General features: G+C 43.2%; 2 protein-coding genes across 2 annotated transcripts in view; one reads left to right on the top strand and one right to left on the bottom strand.

Moving 5' to 3' along the window:
- The window catches only part of CENPP (centromere protein P), a 174510-nt gene extending 153837 nt beyond the window's left edge, over nucleotides 1–20673 (top strand). The window contains exons 6-8 of the mRNA XM_054688716.1: nucleotides 15837–15916; nucleotides 16872–16963; nucleotides 17448–20673. Coding sequence (XP_054544691.1) covers nucleotides 15837–15916; nucleotides 16872–16963; nucleotides 17448–17578 — 303 coding nt within the window. The 3' untranslated portion in view covers nucleotides 17579–20673. The remainder of the gene's footprint in view (nucleotides 1–15836; nucleotides 15917–16871; nucleotides 16964–17447) is intronic.
- IPPK (inositol-pentakisphosphate 2-kinase) overlaps nucleotides 15315–20786 on the bottom strand; it is a 47017-nt gene continuing 41545 nt past the window's right edge. The window contains exon 13 of the mRNA XM_037492207.2: nucleotides 15315–20020. Coding sequence (XP_037348104.1) covers nucleotides 19795–20020 — 226 coding nt within the window. The 3' untranslated portion in view covers nucleotides 15315–19794. The remainder of the gene's footprint in view (nucleotides 20021–20786) is intronic.

The raw sequence follows: 20786 nt of genomic DNA on the forward strand, positions 1-20786 counted from the left end.
CTGCTGAAGGGAGCAGCAGGCGAGACAGGAGAGGTCTGCTGCACCATGTGGGTAGCTCCCTGGCAGGCTGGGGATCCAACTCGTGCTGCAGAGGCTGTGGATTGCTTCATAGTGTGGTGCTTAACCCCTTGTGCCACCAGGGAGGCCCTAAGTTTTTACCTTATTGTTATTGTCACTTAGGAGTGACGCCGCTGGGCCACATGGTAAGTATGTATCTGAGAATCTGCCAGACCATTTTCCCAAATGACTGCACCACCATGCATTCCCACAGGGGCATATGTGGATCCATAGTCCACCTATTTTCTGTGGAGGTCAACATGGGAAGGGTTCCACAGAATACTCACTGGAGAGAGATGGGGAGAGACTGGAATAGGGGTCATGCAAAAGGGAGTTTAACTTCAGTCTTAATTAAGCTTTTATAGTGTGAATGCATTTGTTATTTACTTTATAATTAAATTAAAAGAAATGAAAATGTGATATTTTTCAGACTTACAGAAAGGCTGAGTTGAACATATCCACCTTCCCCACCTTTTTAAAGGTAGAGAAATTCTGAATTAAGAATACACGTTTTTTGGGTTTTTTTTTTTAAAGATTTATTTTATTTTATTTATTTATACAAGCACTGGGTACAGTCAGAAGCGCGGGAGGGTGAGAGAATTCACCAGAGCCAGAGCTGGGAGCAGAGCAGGCAGAAGGACTGAAGTACACTGCTGAGGGGAGAGGCGGGCAGCAGGAGAGGTCTGCGCGCCATGTGGGACCCTCCTCCAGTGGCTGGGGAGCAGCCGGGGATCGAACCAGCGCTTCAAAGGCTGTGGGCAGCCTCGCAACCCAGTGCTCAACCGCTGCACCACCGGGGAGGCCCCAAGAATACACATTTACCACCAACCTTACTTCACCGGGGCTTAACCCAGTCCCCATAATCTGCTGTATGGAAGGAACATGGGACAAAGCCATGGGGATGGGGTGAGGCTGTTGGTCACTGAAGGGAGAAAATGTGTCCAACTGTCTTTAAAATGAATATAAAATTATATTTGTCAAAACTTGGGGAGAAAAAAAGAAGTAACATGTTTTATATATATGGTAAAGCACAAATGAAAAAAATGGAAATATCCCAGGACCCATAAAAAGGCCAAAAATCAAAACCAGGGTGGAGCTGGTGCTGGTACTGCCAGATGGGTCTCAGAGCAGAGAGGGCCTGCGTCCAGGAGTGTCCCGCCTGGCAGATGCCAGGAGGCCCTAGTCAGGAGATACTCCCTCAGAGCTGGGGCCCAAGGAAGAAGAGGTTCAGCTCCAACAGGCGCCCCCATGAGGAGAGGGTGTGTGTAAGGTTGTAAGTGCAATACCTACATTACTAAGAAATTTGAAAGAATAGTTGTCACCCTGCTTAACACATGAATGCATAGAAAAAGAGAACTGCCAAATTCTTTTACAAAGTTGCTGTGCCATTTTATATTCTCAGCAACCAAGTAGGAGGGTTCTACTTTCTCCATATTCTCACCTATACTTGACTCTTTTATTAGAGCAATTCTAGTTGGTATGAAGTAATCCTGTATGCTTTTAATGTTGATTTCAAATTAAGCATTCTGCAAATCTGTTCTTTTACTTAGAATTGTTTTATTTCAATCTATTTATGGTCACTGAAATTAGTGCTGAATGCCTTTCTAAACTACCTACTCCAACAAAGTCTAGTTGTAATTTAAATTGGGAATAACCGTATGTTTGCATTTCTGGATGCTGTCAATTTTTCTCCAGTCTTTAACTGTGTTTTTTAAAATGTGTTTTAGATAGTGTGTTTGTCTCATAAACACAAATTGCATAGTATTACCATCACCCTCTCCCCTTCAAAAAAAAAAAAAAAAAAAAGGCTGATTGTTTTTTTTCATCCCAAGAACTTAAAGACTGGTTGTTCAGGAGAGGCATGTGTGAGAGACTCTCCTTGTTCTGGTTGTATGGGACCGTGCCAGCCAGATTTTAATGCTGAGGATTTCAAGGATGTCAGTCTTCATAACCATGCTGGGCTCAGTGTTTGCAGCACTCTGTGGGGGACAAGGGTCTGCTGAGCAAGTGCACTGAGGGTTGTTGGTGGGGCTACACTTCAGCAAAGGGCTTTCAGCTCCACCAGGTCTGTTACTACAGCATTGTTAACTACTTGTTTTAAGTTTTTGTTTTTTTTTCCAGACTCACACTTAGGCTTTTTGTGAGTTGTACTCTCTTGGGCAGTCAGAGGCAATGAAGTACATCTGGGTAGTGTCCAGCATTTGTGGCATTTGTAAATAAAAGCTCCTTTCTTTAAAACGTGTCAATGCTATGCTTACAGATATTTGTTTTTAAAAACAGCATAGAGTTTGTACTTGTCTGAGGCTGAAGTATAACTTTTAAGAAATTGGAATCTGTCCTTTGACTGTTTGGTCTTTTTTAAAAAGTGTGCAGCTTGACGCTCTTGGCCCATATGCCAAGTTTCCATTTCCTGCCGTTAACAGTCCACGTTAGACCACTGTTGTGCAAGCCCCTGTTCTAGGTGCCTCTGTTCCTCTCCAGCCCTTCTACATGATGTCTCTCTGTGACCAAATAAAGTGAAATTTTCCATTTGTTTGGTCAGCATCTGAAAATTAGTATGTTTCTTCAAATATCATTTAAACTTACAGATTAACTGATTTTTTTTAAAGATTTTATTTATTGATGCATACAAGAACTGGGGTACAGGCCAGAGGTGTAGAGAGTCAAAGGATTCACCAGAGACAGAGTGGGAAACAGAACAGAAAGACTGAAACACACTGCTGAGGGGAGCAGTGGACAAGACAGGAGAGGTCTGCTGTGCCGTGTGGGTCACCTCCCTGACTGGGGATCGAACTTATGTTGCAGTGGCTTTGGATAGCTTCACAGTGCTGTGCTTACCCCTTGCGCCACTAAGGAGGCCCCCAGATTTACTGATTCTTAAAGGAGATTATGAAAGATAAGTAGAAAGTTCACAAACATTCAAATAGATGCTTTTATAATTTTCAAGTAACAAGATTTCTAAGATACAGCTTTTGGCCCACTTCTTTCAAATGTGATGTGCAGTTTGAACTAAACCTATTGATAGTTAAACAAAATCACATGAGCCATATTTTTAAGACAGAGACGTGTTGAGCAATTGAACATTTGTATAAATGAGCCAAGAGGAAGTCGACAGTAAATTCTTCATATTTTCAGATAACTCTAAGCCTTTCCACACATCAAAATAGCAAGAGGATGGCAATGCACTGAAAACATTCAGAACACACAGAAAACAATTAAAAAGTCATCGTGCAGAAGACTGTCAGGGGAAATATTCCAGAAATACTAAAAGATGTGCCATCTATCTGACCTGAGAGAGGATAATACTAATTACTCCCCAAAAGTATTTCCAGTATCTCTATATTAAGAAAGATGGGCAGGGCCTCCCCGGTGGCGCAACAGCAGTGTACTTCAGCCCTTCTGCCTGCTCTGCTCCCCGCTCTGGCTCTGGTGAATTCTCTCACCCTCCCGCGCTTCTGACTGTACCCAGTGCATGTATAAACAAAACAAACAAATATAATAAATAAATAAATAAATAAATAAATAAATAAATAAAAAAAAGAAAGATGGGCAGATTGCTAGTCTTGATTTTGGAAAATCAGGAAGGCAGCATAGGTTTTATGTCCATTGTCCCAAATCTTGGAGAATCTGCACATGGTATTTCAGGCATTTATGGTCACTCCTTTCAGGATAGATATGAGAAAGCTGGAAGTGTCCCAATGAGAGAAAGCACAGCATGCCTCCAGGGGGAAGGAGCTTACTTGCCCCTGGAGTGGCAGCCAGAGTTCAGGTATGGCTGCTGCTTCCTCACTGTCACTGCCAGAAGATATGCTCAGCAGGGTCAAGGACACGATCATGTGTTGGAATATATACATCAAGAACAGGGCACAGGCTTCCCTGGTGGTGCAAAGCACTGTGAAGCTATCTGCTATCTCTGCAGCACAAGTTCAATCCCCAGCTGGCCTGGGAGCTACCCACATGGTGCAGCAGACCTCTCCTGTTACCCGCTGCTCCTCTCAGCAGTGTGTTTCAGTCAATCCACCTGTTCTGTTCCCCACAATCTCTGGTGAATCCTCTCACTCCCCCCCCATGCCTCTGGCCTGTACCCCATTCTTGTAGGCATAAATAAATGGGGGGGGGGAAGAACAGGGCACACAATAAATATACAATTGGATGATTTTTCACAAAATGAACTTTTAGAACCAACTGCCAGATGAGGGAGCCCCTTGAAAGTTTCTATGCCCCCTTTAGGGCATTTCCTTCAAAGGAGCAGGGCTGCTTGCTGCCTCACAGCCCAGGAGGCTGGGCACACTGTGGGGGCAAGGGTGCATACCTTTCTCAGCATGAGTGAGGTCGGTTCCTGGGCAGTGTCACAGTGACACTTCACCTTACTGCCATTCAGCTTTCCTGTGTGAATGAGTCACAAAATCTTCACCCAGCACCCCCTTCCTGCACTGCCTCTTCCTGGGTGCTGGCGACAATAGAAATCTGCTGTGCGCGTGTCTTCTTGTGAACACATGCACATGTTTATGTTGCTGGAATTGCTGAATCTCAGGGCAGGACATGTGTTCACCTTTGGTAGGTGTGGCGGGTGTGCCAGTTGCCATGCCAGTTCACTCAAAGGGCTGTAATGCTGGTTTTGTGGCTCATATTTAGCATTAAGACATATCATTAGCTCTATGTATACTTAATAGACATGTAACTTAAATAGTATTTAAACTTCACATTCATCACATATGAGGGAAAATTTTAAATACTGTTACATATGAAAGACCTTAAAAATGGCAGATTGAAACACACAACCTTTATGAGGCACCCTGCCAGAATCCTTCTGAAACAACAGAAAAGAGGTTTTGATAGACATATGATGTGCCAGGGTGAAGAATGGCAAGAGGAAGGCAATAGGAACACACTGGGAGCTAAGACACAAAGAAAGGGCTAGTGTTTGATTAAGACTAGGGAAACTGAGGCCCAGGCTTGAAGAAGGCTGGTCTGTTCCCTAGAATCTCTGAAAGTGGGCTAAGGGTAGGAGGAGAGTTCATGGAAAGTCTCCATTAGAGGCAAGAAACCTCTGTCCCACTCCCTGTCCTATCTCTGCCCACCCCCCACCCAGCTCCAGTTCTCTCTAAAAAAGGAAGAGTCCTGCCTTCTCTGGAGAGAACATATGGACTTTTAATTTAAAAATAAAGTGTAACACATTTCCTTTACTAAAGGTTGGGAACTTAATGTACAATATATGAACCAGTTTTTAAGGGCAATTTTGTTTCCCAACAAAACTGTCTTTTTGCTACTGTCAGATTCCCAGCAGGATTCTGTTACAAGTTGATTGTAATAACACTTGATGAGTGTTGAGCTTAGAAACCTTGTATAGTAGAATATTTACCAGCTCGGTTTTAGAATATGTTTGCAGTAGGTTTGAATCATTTTACTAATTGTTTAATCTTGAGCAAGTATCTTCCTTTTTTGATCCTCAGTTTGATTGAAATGGACATGATACCGATGATTTCACATGACTGGCTGCTGTGAGGGTTGAATGAGCTAATGCTTGTCAGGGACTTAAGCAAAAGTTAAGGATTTGATAAACTATTGGTGTTTTTGATCTGTCTTTTTTAAAAGAACCTTAAGACCTTAAAATTTCAAAGTCTGTAATTCCATGAAAAAATTTCAATGAAACCATAATAACTTTAAATTATAATCAGTTTTCAATGTTTTAGACAAATGTCACTTTGAGATTTATGAAATGAGAGCATTTAAACCCAGTGAATATCTGGAATATTACTTTTATTATTTGCTTGCATGTCATTATTTTGCTTGCATAACTGCATTTTAGCGACTGTATGAAGACAAGTTGTGAATTGACCTTTTTACCTTTATATGTGTGTGTATATTCAGTGTCATAATTATCATTTCTGACTATTTTAAATGAAACTGCCTCACCCTTTGAATTATTAGTCTAGGAGGGAACACAATTTCTTTTCATAGCACTCAGTTGCTGCCTGATTAGTTTACAATGGCAATCTTAAAAACAAAGCCTCGCTAGGACTTACACCCACCTGAAGTGATTTTTCGTCTAGCGGTCATCATGGGAGGTGATACTTCTTGTCTGGTCTTAGTGGGAGGTCTGTTTTAAGGTACATATGCGTTCAGGCTGACTGCAGGCTGTGTGCTTCTTGGCTGTTATGACTAATTTGCCTCCTCATTTTCCCCTTTCCACCTAAAATGGGAAGGTATCAGAGAGTTGTATTTGTATGCTTTATTCATTTTTAGGGCTCTATCTTCTGTCAATCCATTTTCTAAACAAGGTGTCTGTGGCCACATTTCACATGATAATCTCCCCCATCAGCAACTCCTTGATTTCCTAAAGGTGCCGCTTTTTATGAGAGCTGGCTCCACACTGGTGGAGGCAGAGCTCCCAGTGCACCCCATTTAGAGAGCCTCAGGGGTTATGCCTGCCCAGTCTGGGTCTGCTTTCATTCTCTCACTCTCCTGCCCATGCTTCCCTCCCCCAGTGGAAAGAAATGAGTGTGAGAATCCTCTGTGGACTGTTGGGGAGCAGAGCTTCGGGAAGGCAGAGGCATTGGGCCAGGATGAAATCAGATGGAAATAATATGTCCTGACTTTCTTTGCGGGAAGAGGCAATGTGCTATTCAATAAGGGAATCCCTGTGACAGCCAACTTGGACCAGAAATCACGCATGATAAATAAAATTTAAACATGCGATTAGAAAATAAGTAACAGATGATTTGGGGGAGGAAATTTCCTAGCTTGCTACAATTAAATGAAATATAAAATGCAGTAAAACTGTAGGGAAATAGAAGTATGCATATAGAAATTAAAAAAGTTCTTTGAGTTTTGAGGCCCATGCTGTTACCTATACAGAAGTACAAAAAGGACCCTTGAACTGGGCTTGACGGGAGTCCTGGACACAAGAAGGCATTTAAGGAATGGGAAATAAAGCAAAAAAGAAAAAAGAAAGTGCACTGAAGTTTGGGGGTCTAAGGAAGCACTGTCCTGGGTGTGTTCATCTTATTGAGTAGAAACGTCCTGCCGTGCTCCTGGACACAGCCCCAAATTAAACTGTTACCAGGCTATCCAGGTATGACTTGGGTGATGGGTTTTTTATATAATCTGTGTTACTTTTGTCTCTTTAGGATCACTCTCCAAATGAAAACACCCTGCAAACCTGGTTTGGCTCCCTCTGACTTGTGATTGCAATAGACCAGGGCTGGCTCACTCTCTCTCTCCTGGGCCTCCTCTGGCCCGTTCTCGAGTTTTCTGTGACTCCAGGAACACCCAAGTTTTTGGAGCTCCATGTACCCTTTCTGCCAGAGCAGGCCGACTTCTGCAGATGGCAGAAAGTAACAGTCAGGCCTTGTGCCATGCGGCCTCTGTATCCTAAACAAGAAAGAACAGGCTAGACTGCCCAGTGGGCCAGCACGCCTGGACACTGAAATTTGGATTTCATATATTTTTATATGGCACAAAGCCTTCTTTGGATTTTTTTTCCTTTTACTATTTACAAATGTAAAAACCATTTTAGCTTACAGGCCATGCAGACACAGGAATTTGTAGTGGCCGCAGCTTGTTGTCCCCTTCCTGGTGACACAGCAACTGTTCATGTATGCATTGCTGTTTATTCATGTGGAACTTTGGAAAACCTCCTTAAGTCCTCTTTAAAGATACTGTTGAAAGACAGTTCCAGTAAGGGGGTGAGGGTGGAAGGGGGCTTTGAGGTCTCTTGAGTCTTACTAATTCTCATAAAACAAGGAGTGAGAGGAGCAAGTGGTTCTGGCCGGTCTGTTCTGGACAATCTGGGCATTGGAGACCTGTGGCTAGGGCCACGGGGTCACCCCAGAAGGACCCTCAGGGGGTTTGTGTTCGGGTTCTCCAGTCAGTGCTGGAGAACTGTGTGGCTTTTTTGGGTTTATGGCCCACTGTGGGCACAGAGTAGAGGCTTTTTGGTTGGTGGTTCTGCTGGGCAAGATGAAGACACATATTGATATTTCCTCCCTTCTGGGCAGAAGTCCTTTCACAGAGCTAGTCAGCATTTCCCAATGATTTTCTTGAGTGGTTTCCATGGTGCAGAGCCCCAGGAGCCTTGTATATGAGAGGGGCCAGGGCCCCACCTAGCCCATGGGTCTGATCTCAGACCCCCACCCCTACATGGAATGGACTACCTGGCAGAGCTGCTGTACCCTCTTGTTTTAGTTTCTTTTTTACCAACCAGACACCTCTCATGTTTGGGCATGTGGAGCCAGATCTGTTTGTGTCTGGCAGGACTGCATCCAGGAAAGTCAGCAGTGTGGTTCCCAAGAGGTGATTCAACAACAGGGCCTTCACATTAATGGCCTCAGGGGATATTTACTTGAGCCACATAAACAGAGTCCACACCATTTGACTTGGAAAAACAAACTTTTCCATCTTCTGTGTAATCAAAGATAAAAAGGAGAGCACCTTGTATCCAGACTGTGGCTTGGGGAATGGAGGATGGGGGGAGAAAGGGTGTTAAAATTTTACTTGAATGATATGTAAAAGAGGGCACTTTGTTAGCATGAGAAACTGTCCTCTGGTTGCTGTGCTCACCAGATGCTTCCCGGTGGGGCCTCAAGGACTGCAGGCCAACAGTTGGTTCTGTGACTTCAAAAGGTTGTAATGGTGGAAGGATTTCTTCTACCCTGTGCAGCAGCTCCTGACAGTTGAGGGCCCTCCTCATGCCCTGCAGCCTTCTCTGACCAAGGAGAGCAGTAGCTGGCGGGCACTTGGGAATGTGAACAGACTAGGACCTGCCTGCCATGAGCAAATGAGGAGTATAGGGCATCTGAAAGGCCCATTTTCTGATTGGGATGGTTATGTTTTAGTAAATCAAGAGGGTTTTCCCATTTGGGGAATGCCCACTGAGTGTCCACGGATGAGTGCATAATGGCAGCAGTGGGTATCATGTTTGTGGGTGTGACTAGCCAGGTGTGGGTGGGGCTGTGGCTGAGTTGGAGGGTTGTCTGGTGTGCACCCTGAGAAGTGTACACACGTACGTGCAGCCTGACAGTCTAGGTTTGTAATACGGGCAGCCCCTTGGGTGACCTCCATTTTGTGGGTCTGCAATAGATGAATAATTATTATCAACTGCCTCTACTGCCATTCACCTATGTCTGTCCTCACACTGTGACAATTTGAGCTAAACCCCGCCTCAGTTCTGAAAGCCACACTATGTACTTGGCACCCCTTTCCAGGCAACCAGTGTGCTCTGGTGGGTGTTGGCTGTCCTGGGGCCTAGGAGAGCTTATCCAATCTGCAGCCACAAAGGATGGTAGTTCTAGTTGCTGCACATCTTCACCAAAACTTTGTATTGTTAGTCTTTTTGATACTAACCATTCTGATAAGTGTAGCAGCATCTCACAGTGACTTTTTTTCCTTTCACTTTTCATCGTATTGGTACCAGACATGAGGCAGTAAGTACAAATGCAAAAGCGGAATTACAATGATCACATCTTTATGCAATAAGCCTATTTCTGAAGACAGGACCTTAGACCAGAAAAAATCAGAATGATGACTTGATTCACCTTAGAGAGTTTCAAGCATCTGACAGGGACTGAACTAATTAAAAGTTTGAGCATCTTCATTTCCATCTTCTATGTGTAAGACTTCTCAACTTTCAAACATTTAATTTCTTCCCAAGAAGTTTTTTTTAAAGCAATAGCATTAATAATGCTAGTTAATTAATAATGCCAGTAACATTCCCAAAAGAAATAATTCTACTTATCAAGAGAGTTGACACCTGAATAATTTTATACTAGTTCCTCACGATAACAAGAAGGCTTAACAAGTGGCATTTTAGTTTGAAGAATTTTAAAGCAAGCCAACTATATAAAATTTAAAATTTATGACATGTTTCAACCTGTTTACATTAAACATAACAGAAATGTCCATATTCATTTTCCCCCAAAGGTAAGATTTCTGAATCTTGTTGCACAGTAGAATATTGCATAGAATATCTATGTTGCACGGTAGAATAAAAACATGAGTTCAGACACTTATTCAAGGTTCTAAAGAATACAAAATAATAGATTTTTCTTCTAAAATCTGAAGTCATCTGCATGATTTTATAGTACTATTTCTCAAGTTTTACCTAAAAAAATCGTAATTCAGATAAAGATGGACCCCTAGTCACATTTTTTAAAAGCCTCTATCCCAGCACAACTTTCCGAGATCTGTGAAGAAATTGCAGTCTTGTGGTCAGATTCCATGTAGTAATGACAGTTTTATAATCAAGAAAAAAAAGTGTGATTCTATGTGTCAATAGTCATAATCTGCTGATCTGATTAGAAGCCTTGACAAATGTTTGGTGGCCATTGCAGACAACTGCCAAGCAGTTGTACAGTAGCCCACCATTTGGGGGTCAGCTCTTGTACAAGAATAAATGGACCAAAACATCTATCAGTAAGATATCAGCAAATACCCAAAACAGCAGGGAGAGTAACTGAGCTTGCAGGGAACATGTCCATGTGGTTCCAGTGGGCTCCCCTGATGCCTTGAATGTGTTCCAAGGCCAGCATGTTGATGCATTGATTTCAGAAACATAGTAAAACATTGCAGCACTTGCTAACAGATACAATCCCACTCCAATCCATTCCATCTGCTGATGGCAGTTCATCATTCTCCATGCTCTGTGCCTTCCTGTCCCTGTTGGCCCTCCCACAATCCCAGTTGCAGCCTCAGTTGGAGCTTCCAACTAGAAGCTTATGCCCTCACTGTGGTTTTAGTCTGCATTTCCCTAAGGACTAGCAGTCCTACTCTCTGCCTTTCATAGCTCTTCTTTGGCTGAGTGTCTTTAAATCTTTTGACCATTATTGTAATAAGATTGTTTTATTGTAAACTCTTAAGTGTATGTTACATATTCTGGGTACAAATTTTTGCAGACATTTTCACTCAGTCTAAGGCTGGCCTTTTTCTTAACAGTGTTTTTTAAGAGCAGTAGCTTTTTAGCCTTGGTGAAGCCCATTTATCAGACAGACCATTTAGTTTTCTTTTATGGATCCTCTATTTTGTTTTGTATCTGAGAAATCACTGGCTAACCCAGGTTTACAAAGATTTTTGCCTATGTTTCCTTTCAAAAGTTATATGGCTTTTACTGCTACATTTATATCTGTGACCCATCTTTAAGTAAATATCTATGTTTGGTATGAGATATGCACTGAGGTAAGTTTTTCTCAATTCTCCCATTTGCTGAGAAGTCTAGGATGTCACTTCACTGGACACTTATCTCTGGATTAGGTGATCTTCAAATACATGTTAATAAAAATGTGACCAGAACCAGGATAATTAAATGGGGAAGGAATACGTTTCTTGAACAACGGATGCTGGGACAACTGGATATTCACAGGCAAAAGAATGAGGTTGGACTTCGATCTCATACCATATTAAAAAATTAACTTAAAATGGATGAGAGGTAAAAATATAAAACTCTTAGAAGCACAGGTGTGTAAATCTCTGACTTAGATTAAGCAATGATTTCTTAACTATAACACAAAAAAATAAATTATACTTTATAAAAATTTAAAACTTTGTACAAATGACACCATTAAGAAAATAAAAGAAAAAAAGGAAGTAAAAGGACAATCCACTAACTGGAAGAACCTTTTAGAAACCATTTATCCAAAAAATGATTTATATGAAAGAACTATATTGCAACTCAATAAGAATAATCCAGTTTAAAACTGGCAGATAATCTGAATAGACATTTCTCCAAAGATTACAAATGGCCAATAAACACAAAGATGTTCACTATCACTGGCCATCAGGAAACCGTACATAAAAACCACAGTGAGATATCATATCACTTCATACCCCCTTAGGATGGCTAGAGTTTAGAGACAAAGATAGTATCAAGTGTTGACAAGGAGATGAAGGAATCAGAACCCTCATGCACTACTGATGGGATTATAAATGGTATGGCCATGTGGAAAACAATTTGGCAATTCCTTGGGTAGTTAGAGTCATAAGACTGAACAATTCCAATCCTAGGTAGGGAACCAAGAGAAATGAAAACCTATGGCCACACATAAACTCATACATGAATGTTCATAGAAGCCTTGTTCCCAATGGCCAAAAAGTAGAAACCACCAGGTGTCCATCAACTGATGAACATACAATGGAGTGTCATACACTGAGGTGCTACTCAGCAAAGTAAAGGAGTGAAGTACTAATATACATCAGGCTACCATGATGAGCCTTGAAAACATACTAAATGAAAGAACACAGGCACAAAAATCTGTATTTAGTATGATTCCTATTGTCTAGAATAGAGAAACCTATAGAAACAGATGCAGATTAATAGTTGTTAATGGCTGGGTGGGGGTTGTACTATAGTGATTGAAGGGCAGCAGGGTACAGGATTTCTTTAAGGGGTGAGGAGAATGTTCTAGTCAGAAAGTGGTGAGGGTTGGATAACCCTGTGAATATACTAAAACCCACTGATTTAAAAGAATGAATTTTATTATGTGAATACACCTCAGTTTTCAAAAAAGTCAGCCAGGCATCTTTTCTTTGAGGAAATAAAGTCCAGGTGAATTAATGTGTCTGTGACATTCAAGGGCACGTTTAAACTTTGGACTCAAGGCTCCCCATTCATGTAAGTGGAAGACAGGTGGGGCATGACCGGTTATTCCTCTTGGGATTGAGCTGGAATGACTGATCAGTGATACGAGGCTGGTTTTCTCTAAAGCCCTGTTTAAAATTCGGTTCTCTGTAGACCAGCATCAGCAGTATTTCAGCAGCCAAGTGGGTCTCAGGTGTAAAACTGGGGCTGAATATCAAATTGCTGACTTTCTCCCAGCCACTTTTTTTTCCTAAGGCAAACACCAGGAAGACTTCCTGAATGCAGACTGCAGGCATATGGCCAGCAGCTGAATAAACACCCATCAGGACAAGTTTCCTGTGGAAGGGGGGCTGGCTATGCAAAGCCCCCGAATCACACAGCTCTTCCAGGCTTCCCTGTGATGTCTGTGAAATCAATGTACTCTGTACATTGTACAGTACTCCCAATGTACTCTGTAAGCCAGAGTGCTGGGTGTGGACAGAATCCCCTCTGGGCAGTACAAGGACCCTGGTCCCTGGCATTTATTTGCTTGGGCCTTGGTTTATGGATGTGAACTTTTGTGGTGCTTTCCAGATCAGGCAGAGTTTTCCAGTACCCTTTTTATGTGTAACTGTTTTGCAGAAAGCCTTCAAAAACATGTTATACACATCTCTGCTTATCAGAGTACATCATCTTAAGCCTGTCTTGATGAGTCAGTTGTCTTTTATGTCAGATACAGTGGTAATAAGTCAAAATTTCTTTCACTGTTGAAATGTGGGGCTCTTAGTGACCACAAGCCCACTTTGCATTTGGAGTTGATCATTTTCCACAATTCTGTCCTTGCCCTCAAATACATACCCTCCTGTTCCCACGTCCCACCCTCCGTGATCCTTGCAGCACGTGTGTCTCAGCTCTGTTTTGTATGTTGTTTCTTTGGACTGCTGCTCCTTGGCTTAGTTGCTTTCTTCCAATTTTCAGCTGTGTTCTGGAACTGTGAGATCACTATGCAAAAGAATGAGGCTGGATAAATATGTCTAGAAGGAAACTTTCACACAACACCAAAACACTCTCAAAAACAAAACAAAACTGAATGCCTGACCTTAGCCTAATGTCAGCATTTCCTTTTTTTTTTTTTTTTTTAAAACTAAAGGGAACACTCTTCGCTTTTTAATGAAAGTGTCTACAGCCCCTTATTGGTTTTGAGAAGTCCTGGAGAAGCTATGAAACCCATTTGGGGCTGAGCCCGCAGCCAGTCTCTGCTGCCCTCAGGCCCCACGCTGGAGCCCGCTGAGCCACAAGCCATTTGCCACAGCAGCTTAGCCTTTACATTCCTCATACAGTTGTTACTCATTTGGAAGAGCTTGAGGCTTAAAAATCAACCAGCACTTTCCATATGAAATACTTAGGTATACATTTTCTCATTTAAAAAAAAAAATCTGTAAGCTTAAACCAGGCCAGCCCAGCATTTGGTTAGGACAACCGGGTGTTTGGACATGTTCTTGCTCTGTCGGCATCTTTCATGGTCTGGTTGGGAACACTGGCCTCACACGCTGGCAACCAGCACGCTGATGCTTGGGCTGGCCCTTTAAAAGCTATGACACATCTTTGTCCCCATAAGACCTCACTTGACAGAACTAATCTAGTTTATCAAGGCCTAGGAAGGCCTTGTCTCACAGGGCTTTCTAATCTGACACTTCCAGATAAGAAGTGTCATCTTCCAGACTGCACCTCAATGTTCTGTGAGGCTTGGAAGACCAGGACAGTTGGGTTTGGGACATGCCAGGGCTTGTGCCTGACTTCAGCATCATCCAGGTGTCTATTTCTACATCAGGTATGTGAGGGGACTGGAAAAAATGTCTTTGCAAAGTTGACTCTAGAAATGTGAAATCCCCCTGTGGCACCTACTTTACCAGTCCCAGCCGATCATCCCTACTTGCAGTCTGTTTTCACAGAATGACAAAAAGTTTTCCAAGAACTACAAAGATGAGCTTCTCATTTCTGTCCTTTGTTAACATTGTCAGATTCCTGTAAAACTTTGCTGTTGTCTAATCACTTAAAGTTGAGCCTAAATTCAGGTCAGTCTGCATGGCTATAGGCACCAAGGGTCTGCTGTGAATTTACACACTTAAGTTACTACATAGGTGGTAAAGCCAAAGTCATCCTAGAGTTGCAAACTACTTAATTGCCCTGTTTTAGAGAGAATACTTTGGACTTCAAAATGGTACACTGTCGTTGTGAAGTTGACTTTTAGCAGAGTATGCTGTCCGAAACCCAGTTACCCAGCATAGCCGGCCACCGAACCTGGGAAGAGATACCAGGTCTCCAGAAAAGTCTGGGTGGCTGAGCTGTGCAAGAGCTGTCTGCCAACAGTGATAGAGTGAGGGGGTGGATGTGGTAGCAGTGATCAGACCATAAACTTCAGTTTGAAAAACTTAATTTTTTTTAAGATTTATTTATTTATTTATACAAGCATTGGGTACAGTCAGAAGCGCGGGAGGGTGAGAGAATCCACCAGAGCCAGAGCAGGGAGCAGAGCAGGCAGAAGGACCGAAATACACTGCTGAGGGGAGCAGCGGGTGGCAGGAGAGGTCTGCGCACCATGTGGGACCCTCCTCCGGTGGCCCAGGAACAGCTGGGGATCGAACTGGCGCTGCAGAGGCTGCGGGCAGCTTCGCAACCCAGCGCTCAACCGCTGCGCCACCGGGGAGGCCCGAAAAACTTAATTTTTATGGCTAAATACTAAAGCACGAGAGAAAGTCACTTTACAGTGAGAAACCTGGCAGATGACAACTCAACTCAGCAGTCAGGGCCCGCATCACCAGGTGAATCAGGTGAAAATCAGCCTGGTTCTGAGGGTGCCCTCTACATCATGCCTGTCCTGGCCTCCTCAATTAGGCGGCCTGGCTCAGATGCAAGCCCACAAAGAAGGTGGGCCTTGTGGACAAACTGGTGGTTGTCCTGCAACACGTTCACTCTGGGGAAGTTGACAGTGTGGGAGCCAGGAGGCCATGTGACCCTGAAAAGAATAAAAGGCCGCACTGTAAGCAAAGGAGGGAAAGCCAGGGCACCTCAGTGCTGTGTACTGGACAAGTGAATGGCATGTGTGAAACAAGGACATCCAGGGAATGTAAAAGACACCTCAAGACAATCTCCTGCTTTTCAGACCACTGGGAAAGTGTCCCTGTGCACTGTGACTCCACAAATTCTCTATCATTTCCTCTCCCCACAGGAAAAGTACCCAGAAGTTGTACATCTTCCAGAGGGGGCATCCTCTAGATACATGGAGGTCCGGAGCACCAGCCAGCCAGGGTGAGTGCAAGCACCCCACAAATCCACCTCCACAAGCACCCAGATGTTCATTTCCTGGTAAAAACTGGGATTACAAATAATAAGAAAACAAATATAAAACACCTAACTGCTGTCCTGAGATCTGTCTATGCAGTCAAAACAAATGCACAGGAATGGGAGTTCACGAGAAGGGAATGTGGGGACAGTGACTGCATAGATGGTCTCACTGCAGGGGCAGGTCAGGAGGCAGCAAGTGCTGAGTGAGGGGAGGACCACCTGGGTTTCTCGTGCACGTGACCCACTTGGACGCAATGTACTTGCAAGCTCTGGGTTTTGAAGGCTTTGTTTTCTAACCTGAAAATGGGATGTGGTTATGAAGGCTTCTGGGACTTGCCTTGTTATTTAATATTATTTCCAAAATTCACCTCTGGGGGCATAGAGAACTCATTTTCACCTGTTTATATGCTCATTAGGTAAATATGTATACTTCCACTTGCCTTGAGCACTTGGGTTCTTTTCCACTATTTCTGACATTCTGCACATGCCCCTGCCACATACCTAGAAGTGAATTCCTGCGTCATGGGATGGACTCAGTTTTCTCTCACTGCCAAATTATTTTCAGAGTTAATTTATCATTATCAATGTATACTTCCCACCAGTATGAAGTTCCTGTCTCTCCACATTCTGACATGCTAACATGTGAGGAGCACAAAGCAGGGTCATGTTCTGGTCATTTCCATCTTCCTGTTTACTACTGATGCCGAGCAGCCCAGCTGAGTAACTGTCTGTACTTCCTTCGGGGTCAATGTCCTTAGGAGCAGAGTCAGCGGGGCACGGCCTCAAGGAGGCAGGAGGCCAGCAGCTCTGTTCCTGAAGACAGATGAGGTGCTGCAGTTTACTTTTAACCAGATTTCTTTGTATGTTTTGCCTTTACAGATGCCGAAAGGCACTTATCAGTGTATTTTACATCTTTCAGGTTTGAATTAGTAATCGTCTGGAGGATACAAATAGATGAAGAAGGAAAGGTTTTGCCAAAGCTGGATCTTCTCACCCAAGTGCCTTGGCGAGGTAGGACCCCAGTAGATGTTTTGGGGACTTCTAGTGGGCCCAGTAGACATCTACTTATTTCATCTGGTGTTACATGGCAATAGTCAGAAGTTTAAATCTCACCAATGTACTTTTTCCCATCATTAAAAAAAAAAAACATTTTTATTGATCACTCAGAAACCACATTTGAGGGGTATTACACTTCCCCAGGATCCTCCTGGCTGAATCTGTTTTTTTTTTTTTTTCATTTTAAAAGAACAGGTTTATTAGGAAAAGGAAAAAGGGAAAAAAAGCCACAGGCAATGACACAGGTGGACAGTCTAGGGCTAAGAACTGCCTCCTGGCTGAATCTTGAGGGAGGGAAAGGTTCTGTCTCTTTTTCTAGTCTGCAGCTAAAAGCTCCACTAAGTCATGACCACAGCCCCACCATCCTCACTGTGGCTGAGAGTAAGCACTAACACAAGGGATCCCATGACATCTCTTACCCAGTTTGTCGTCTTTACAGCCCTTCAGCTGGACAAGAACAGAGTCATAGAAGCTGCTCCACTCAGCTTCCGAGCCTTGCTGGGCGCGCTGGGCATTGAAGCCACTCTAGAGAGCCTGATAGCATCGCTCTGCACAGAGGAAAACAACTAGGAACCAGTGAGTGCACCTGAAGCGTGTGATTTTATTGAGTATAAACATGTGCTATTTTCTATTTAGAAATCATCCCTTTAAATCATGTTGACTATGCAGTTATGGCACATTATATATACCTGTCATGACATGAAAAATAAATACAGCCGTTTAAATACAAAATACCTAACAAGTGACACGTATAGAGTAACATTTGAGAAAGGGTACAGGAAAGGTGTCTGCCCAACTTCTCCCTCTCACTTCACATCAAAACTGGGGGTGAGGGCCAGGCATTCCCCTATCACCTGGGGGTAACTGGAAGCAATTTGCCAAAAGTCTCATTTCTTAGACACTCTTCAGACACCCCAGCGGGGACTCAGCCTTCCTCACCCCCAAGTCTGGAAAACACCCCTTGGAGGCATTTACTCTTCTTGGTCCTCCACCAAAAAAAAAAAAAAACGGAGCAATTAACTTTAAAAAGTGCCACAAGATAGCAAAGATGTTACTGTTCCATCACAGGGGGCCTCCACACCCCTGTCTACCACCAATGGTCCAAATCCCCACATAGAAGAATTAGGGTCTTCATTAAAAGTGTCCAGAGTTTAAGAGTGCCACTGATTTCAGACAACCATTAAAATGTGTTCTAGTCGGTGAAAACATAGTTTCAATAGCATGAACATCACCAACAGGCAAGGCCATGGTGAAGTGCGAGCTAGCTGGGGCACCTCCTGGCACAGGAAAGCAGGATCCAAACAAGGCTGAGAGCCACTCCTGATGTGCGCTCTGGAGCCTGCCACCTGCACATGAGAACAGCGCTCCCGCACATCCCTACAGTCCCCAAAGACCTTAGGCCTCAATACACACATGAATGAGAGAGGTGGTCAGTCGAGTATCTTTCTGCACCTCTGAGTATGGGAGAAAGAAGTGTAAAGACAATAGAAGAATAAATTCTAGAAGATCTGGCTTGATTCAAACAAGTGTAATTCTCAATTTATCACAAAATTTCCCACAAAAGTTTACAATCAGCAAAATAGTCTCCTTATTTTTCATGTGGCATTTTCATACAATTCCATGGTTTCACTAATATAATATTATGTTACAATAAGCCTTCATTAGTCCCTCAAAATGATGATATAAATAATCTGTACAACCTACCATAGAATAAAAAACTGAAGCCAAGATTCCCAACAGTTTTCATAGCAGCTGGGCACACTTGGTGACCCCAAAAAGACCCTCTTGGTGCCAGCCAGGAGTCTCTCATCATGGAAGAAGGGCCTTAGCAGCCCTGGAAGGGAGGTGGCCCAGCACCACACGAGGCTGCAAAAACCACACATCTTAGTGGAACTGAGGGAAGAACAGATGGGGGAGGAAGCTCGATGCTGGCTCTGACAGAACTGGCTGAGGTTTCCTTGCCACCCAAACACCCACAAATGCCAGGAACACAGAGCTGCTAGGAGCACAGCCACCCCGGGGATGGCTGCAGCTCTGCTTCTAAGATCCACAGCAGCAATTCCAGGTGGGGAAGAGCATTTGTCTCCCCTAAAGTTAAAATCATTCAGCAAAACAGAAAGTCAACGCCCACACGAGTGGTGTCCACCTTAACCTGAGTGCCACCTCCCTGCTGACCCATGCAGAGCAGTGGGCACAGTGCCTCCACGGGGGCTCCAAATCCACACTGCTCAGAACGGAGTCCACATCAATGACCCATCACACAGCAGGGAACCACCTACACCTGCACTGATGTGTGGTTTGCATTAAAAAAGTGACCAAGTAACTCAGCTGGGAAAGTTCCAGTAGTATCCATGTTTTCTCAAAAAGTCCAAACTGTAAGATGTATGTGATAATTCAAGTTTTCTATGTTAGGAGTTTGTTGGTAGGAGATCCAAACCTTGGGTCTTAGAGTAAGGCTTTTCGCATTAGAGAATTAGATTTGAGCCCTAGATGGAAAAGAAGAACTGTCCAGAACATTTTCCTGGGGCTTGACAGGAACCCCAGTTTTAAAAATGAGTGGCTTCTGGGGACTCAGCTCAACATTCCTGGGCTCACAACTGACATTCCTTGTCCTGGATGGTGTTTAGTGCTTTTCCATTCCGTGTCTCCAGAGGCAATCCCACCTGAACAGGGGTTAAATAGCAAAACATTCACAGCCAAAAGCCACCCAGTACAACAGAAAAATAGCTCTATCACTCAACCTTCACATTCTGTGTTCAAGTTTCAAAGACACTACAGGTAAAAAGTTAGACCTTATGGAGCACTAATGTGCATTCTTCACTTTCTTTAAACCTTGTCGACATCATGGCAGCATCTTTGGCACGTACAGTCTTTGAATAGTAGTTGACTATCTTGCCATCCAGTACATACTGGTGAGGAATGCTCTCATAGGGCTTGAGGTCAAGGTCCAGCACAGACACAGAAAAGGCCAACCGGGATCTCGATGAAGGGACGATGGGTCTCTGATCAGGGCTGCAAGTAAAAAGGCAATTTCAGAATGCACTGAGTTCCCACTCCTCTCATCCCTGCTCACAGAAAACACCCAGTTTATGTCCACACATTCTTCTCTATCTGTGCCAACTGAGTGTGTGAGTGCTGATTCCAGCCACCAGACCAGGCAAGACAGGGTTAAAGTACAGAGAGATGGAAAAGTAATTACATAGACCCCGGCAGTTGATATTTCCCATATCCCAGTGGTATAAACCAATGCTGAAAAAAGTCACTTTATCATGAGCCAAGTATTACAAAACCTAAGAAAAAGTAGAAAATAGATCTGGCCATTCAACAGCCAAATGGATGAAATGTTGAGAACAGACTCTCTTTATGTGCTTTTCCCATGTCTGGGGAAAAAATTGTACTCCTTTATGCTTTTCACATTTGGAAAGAGATCTAGTTTCATGTTTTATTCTCAAATCTTACCTGTAGTATTTTATATTTTTTAAGACTATTTTATGGTTTATCTAAACAGAATGGTTTTATGCTTATAACAGAATATGAACAAATTTGTATACTTAAAAACACTTTCAGAAAAACTGGGAAGTCTGTACTAAAATCGCTATGTACCCCTCTTGGCTATCATACCAATTATACAAACTGTGGTTAATCCAAGAGAAGTATTCCAGAGTCCTGGTTTCCCCATACTTAATATACTCCTAAACTTAGAAAAGATCTCTAAAAGACAAAACCAACAAAACATCAATTTCAAAAGCTCCCACCTGGGAGACAGGAGGTCAATGAA

This window comes from Talpa occidentalis, unplaced genomic scaffold (genome assembly GCF_014898055.3).
Source record: "Talpa occidentalis isolate TD23 unplaced genomic scaffold, MPIMG_talOcc4v2.1 talOcc4.7, whole genome shotgun sequence".
NCBI classification, from domain to species: Eukaryota; Metazoa; Chordata; class Mammalia; order Eulipotyphla; family Talpidae; genus Talpa; species Talpa occidentalis.